This window comes from Nanorana parkeri, unplaced genomic scaffold, assembly GCF_000935625.1.
Source record: "Nanorana parkeri isolate BGI_ZX_2015 unplaced genomic scaffold, ASM93562v1 scaffold3790, whole genome shotgun sequence".
Lineage (NCBI taxonomy): Eukaryota > Metazoa > Chordata > Amphibia > Anura > Dicroglossidae > Nanorana > Nanorana parkeri.
Window position 1 is genome coordinate 11,555 of NW_017310058.1, and position 4,557 is coordinate 16,111.

The 4,557-nt window shown below is 49.2% G+C and overlaps 1 protein-coding gene across 1 annotated transcript in view; it reads left to right on the forward strand.

The window, feature by feature from the left end:
* HGD (homogentisate 1,2-dioxygenase) overlaps positions 1-4,557 on the forward strand; it is a gene marked incomplete at its 5' end in the record, with an annotated part of 17,481 nt that overhangs the window by 10,542 nt on the left and 2,382 nt on the right. Inside the window, 3 exons of the mRNA XM_018575327.1 lie at positions 2,760-2,839; positions 2,947-3,046; positions 4,107-4,231. Coding sequence (XP_018430829.1) covers positions 2,760-2,839; positions 2,947-3,046; positions 4,107-4,231 — 305 coding nt within the window. The remainder of the gene's footprint in view (positions 1-2,759; positions 2,840-2,946; positions 3,047-4,106; positions 4,232-4,557) is intronic.

Here is a 4,557-nt window from a genome sequence, read left to right on the forward strand (position 1 = left end):
AGACAAAAGTCTTGCGATGGTTGTAAGGTGTGTGCCCAGCATTAAAGGAGAACTATGAGGGGGGGGAGGGGGGGCTTTTCACTCACCTCATAGTTCTAGCCGACCTGTGACAATGAGACTGTCACAGGTCGGCTCAGTAGATCGGGAGGTGAGAGAACACATACCAGGTTCGCTCACCTCTCGATCCTGTCAATGCTCTCTGCCGTGACAGGGGAGGGGCTGGATTCCCCCCTCCCCGCTCTGATACGCCAGCGCTGACTGGCGGAACGGACGTGGGAGGGGGCGGGTACAGCTGGCTCTGCCTCTAGATAGGCAGAGCCAGCTGTCACTCACGCAGCTGGGCGGATCCCGACGTCCATGTCGGCATCCGCTCCGGCTGCGGCGTCTCAGTATACCGCGAGCTGTAGCTCCCTATATACTGAGCTTAGGGTGACGGGAGGACGCTAGTTTGTGTCCTCCCGTTACCCTAAGGAGAACTATGGGGAAAAACACTGACCCCATACTTCTCCTTTTAAAAGGAAGAAAAAGTTCTGAAGTTTACTCACCTTGGCAGCCTCCTCCAAAGTGCAGCGGCAGACCCAACAGCTGGGCAGTCATATTGTATTACAGCAGACCCGAAGTGATGCTGTGGAAGGAAGGGGCGGGGCTAAGTGGGCATTGCCCGCTGTTGTGGGCTTCGCTTCCTATAATAAGTATATCTGAGTTGGAGTTTATATGGAAATACAGATGAGGTAATACAAGCTTTGTGCCGGGTGTGTGTTACATTGTATCCAATATGCTGATTGGGGAAACAATGTAGCCGCTCTGTAGCTTAGTTTTTTTTGTATGGGGAATTATATTTATCTCATTACAATTCCCAGGATGCAATGCGTGTCTCCGTCTCATGTCCACATCTTATTACACACTACAGGATATTTCTTTTGGCAGCTTCCGTAGGATATGAGAAAGGAGCGATGCCAAATATTCTGAAGGTGTTCACAACTGGTACGCTGTCACCCCCTGGTGGCTGATTGTGACAATTACAGATCATTTGTATTTCCAAAGCATCAAGTACTGCGCCTTGAGGCATTTGGATACCTAGTTCTCACAAAGAGGACCTGTCATTGGATGCTACAGGACATAACTGGGTGACAGCAAGCTTGTCAGAAGTCCTACCTGTGCATACCTGCCTGCACCCTATTATGTGAACCCCAAGCTCAGAAATTAGGCACCCCCCACCCCGGACCCCAATCCCACAGTGCAATGCATAATTCTCCCTTCATTGGCCACCAAGCATGGTGAATGGCAACGTTGGATGTGAGGGGGCCATATCAAGAGGTCCATAGTTGGTGCTGATATTGAGAATTTCACCTTGGAATTTTTTCACGGGGCCACAGTATGAACCGTTCAGCGGCAGACAAACCATATGCACAAGGGGCCTTGGGCCCCGGGACTTAAGGGGCCACCTATACTAGGTGTGGTTCCAATGCTGGGATCCTGTCTCCATCACCTGGATCTGAACTCAACTCACTTTTATCTGCTTGGCTAACAGTTAATTGGCGGAGGGCACCATACCTTACCATACCATACCTTACTATACCTTACCTTACCATACCTTACCATACCATACCTTACCATACCATACCATACCATACCATACCTTACCATACCATACCTTACTATACCTTACCATACCATACCTTACCATACCATACCTTACCTCACCATACCATACCTCACCATACATTGCCATACCATACCTTACTATATACCTTACCATACCATACCTTACCATACCATACCTTACTATACCTTACCATACCATACCTTACCATACCATACCATACCTCACCATACATTGCCATACCATACCATACCTTACTATACCTTACCATACCATACCTTACCATACCTTACCTTACCATACCATACCTTACCATACCTTACCTTACCATACCATACCTCACCATACCATACCATATCTTACCATACCTTGCCATACCAAACATTACCATACCTTATCTTGCCATACCTTACCATACCATACCTTACCATACCATACCTTACCATACAATACCTTACCATACCATACCTTACCATACCATACCTTACCATACATACCATACTATACCTTACCTTGCCATACCTTACCATACCTTGTCTTACCTTACCATACCTTGTCTTACCATACCTTGTCTTACCTTACCATACCTTACCATACCATACCATACCTTACCTTACCATACCTTGTCTTACCTTACCATACCTTACCATACCATACCTTACCATACCTTACCATACCTTACCATACCATACCTTACTATACCTTACCTTACCATACCATACCATACCATGTCTTACCATACCTTGTCTTACCTTACCATACCTTACCATACCATACCATACCTTACCTTACCATACCTTGTCTTACCTTACCATACCTTACCATACCATACCTTACCATACCTTACCATACCTTACCATACCATACCTTACTATACCTTACCATACCATACCTTACTATACCTTACCTTACCATACCATACCATACCATACCTTACCATACCATACCTTACCATACCATACCTTACTATACCTTACCATACCATACCTTGTCTTACCTTACCATACCTTACCATACCATACCATACCATACCTTACCATACCTCACCATACATTGCCATACCATACCTTACCTTAACATACCATGTACCATTGCTGAAGACATATTCTCATGAATAAATAATGAACCCCCAAATGTCCTGTCCCCCCCCCAACAGTTCCTCAGCAGGGGAAGATCCTCGTCCTCACCGAATTTGGGAAGATTTTGGTGGAGCCCAATGATATCTGCGTTATTCAGGTGATAATATGACCGATAACACCATAGCTGTGTGTGGGGTCCTCTGTCCCCTCCTCCATACCTGAATCTCACCTGTTTTCTGCATTCTGTGTCCCCATCCCCCACAGCAAGGCATGCGCTTCAGTGTGGAGGTCTTCGGAGACTCCAGGGGTTACGTCCTTGAGGTGTTCGGCGTCCACTTTGAGCTCCCTGATCTGGGGCCAATCGGTAAGAAAATCTCATTACCGTTAAAGGGAACGTTCGCTCTTCCATATGTTTCTTACTGAGGTTTGTAGATCGGCCACTAGAGGGAGCTCCGGATTTCAATGCCAGTTCACACCAGCTCCGGTGCGCTCCAACGCGATTCGCTGCTTGAACGCACAGCCTGGAGCGCATCCCGGCTGACATTCTGCGTCTAGGGGCGGGAGAGGGCGTGGCGATGCATTGAAGTCAATGGCACCGCGCCTCGCACCCACACTGCGATCGCGCGCACCAGGAGGCGTGGGATATCAGTGCCTGCGTTCCGGTTTAGTGTGATCTGAAAAAATTCTGCATGCTTTGTCTTCTCGGATCACACTGGACCGGAACGCAGGCACTGATGTGACACGCCTCCTGGTGCGTTGCCATTGACTTCAATGAACCGCCATGCCCCCGCCCACCCCCTGAACGCAGGATGTGCTCCAGTGCGTTCCACCAGCGAATCGTACCAGAGTGGGTGTGACCCGGCCCTCAGCCTCCCTGCTTCATACAAACCTTTCAGCCTGCAAGTTCCTGACACGTCACACTATACAGTATGTATGTGTGCATACCATATCCACTCCCCTGCATGTATGTCTGCATACCATACCCCCTCCCCTGCATGTGTGTCTGCATACCATATCCCCTTCCCCTACCTTGCATGTATGTCTGCATACCATATCCACTCCCCTGCATGTATGTCTGCATACCATACCCCCTCCCCTGCATGTATGTCTGCATACCATACCCCCTGAATTAACCTTGAACCCCTGTGGCCACTAGATGGCGATGAGGAGCACAGGCAATAAATAGCTCTTGCCTTTCCTCTCAGCGCCATCCGGTGGCCATATTCTGATATTACATTCGACCTGCAAAGGGAATATTCTATTAGCATTCGTTTTGTACCCGCAATCGCACGGTGTGAATGTAGGAGGAGCTTCCGAGGTCACCCATGAAAGTGGGAAGGAAGAGGTCAATAATAAAAGGGGCGCTACAGGCAAATCTCCATGGTGTCACCCCGAGGTCACAGACCCGTTATGTCTCCCCATAGGGGCCAACGGACTGGCCAACCCCAGAGACTTCCTGACCCCCGTGGCCTGGTTCGAAGACCGGACTGTGGAAGGCGGCTACACGGTAATCGGCAAGTACCAGGGAAGACTCTTCTCCTCCCTGCAGGTGAGTCCGTTCACCTTTCCCCCCACGTACTAGACGCATTCCACGTGAAAGCTTTTTAAATAGATGTGAGGACGGTAAAAGATGCCCCCATCCCCCAATAACCCCCCCTCCCAAAATACCCCCATACCCCTCCCCACCCAATCAACATGCTGATAAAACCTTTTTGTCTTCATTCCACACCTTATTATAGTCTCAGTGATGTCATCTCTGGGTCCCTGTGCTTCTGTATGCAATTCATGCAGATCATGGCTGGCGGGAGGGGCCGGCAGATCATGGCTGGCGGGAGGGGCCGGCAGATCATGGCTGGCGGGAGGGGCCAGCAGATC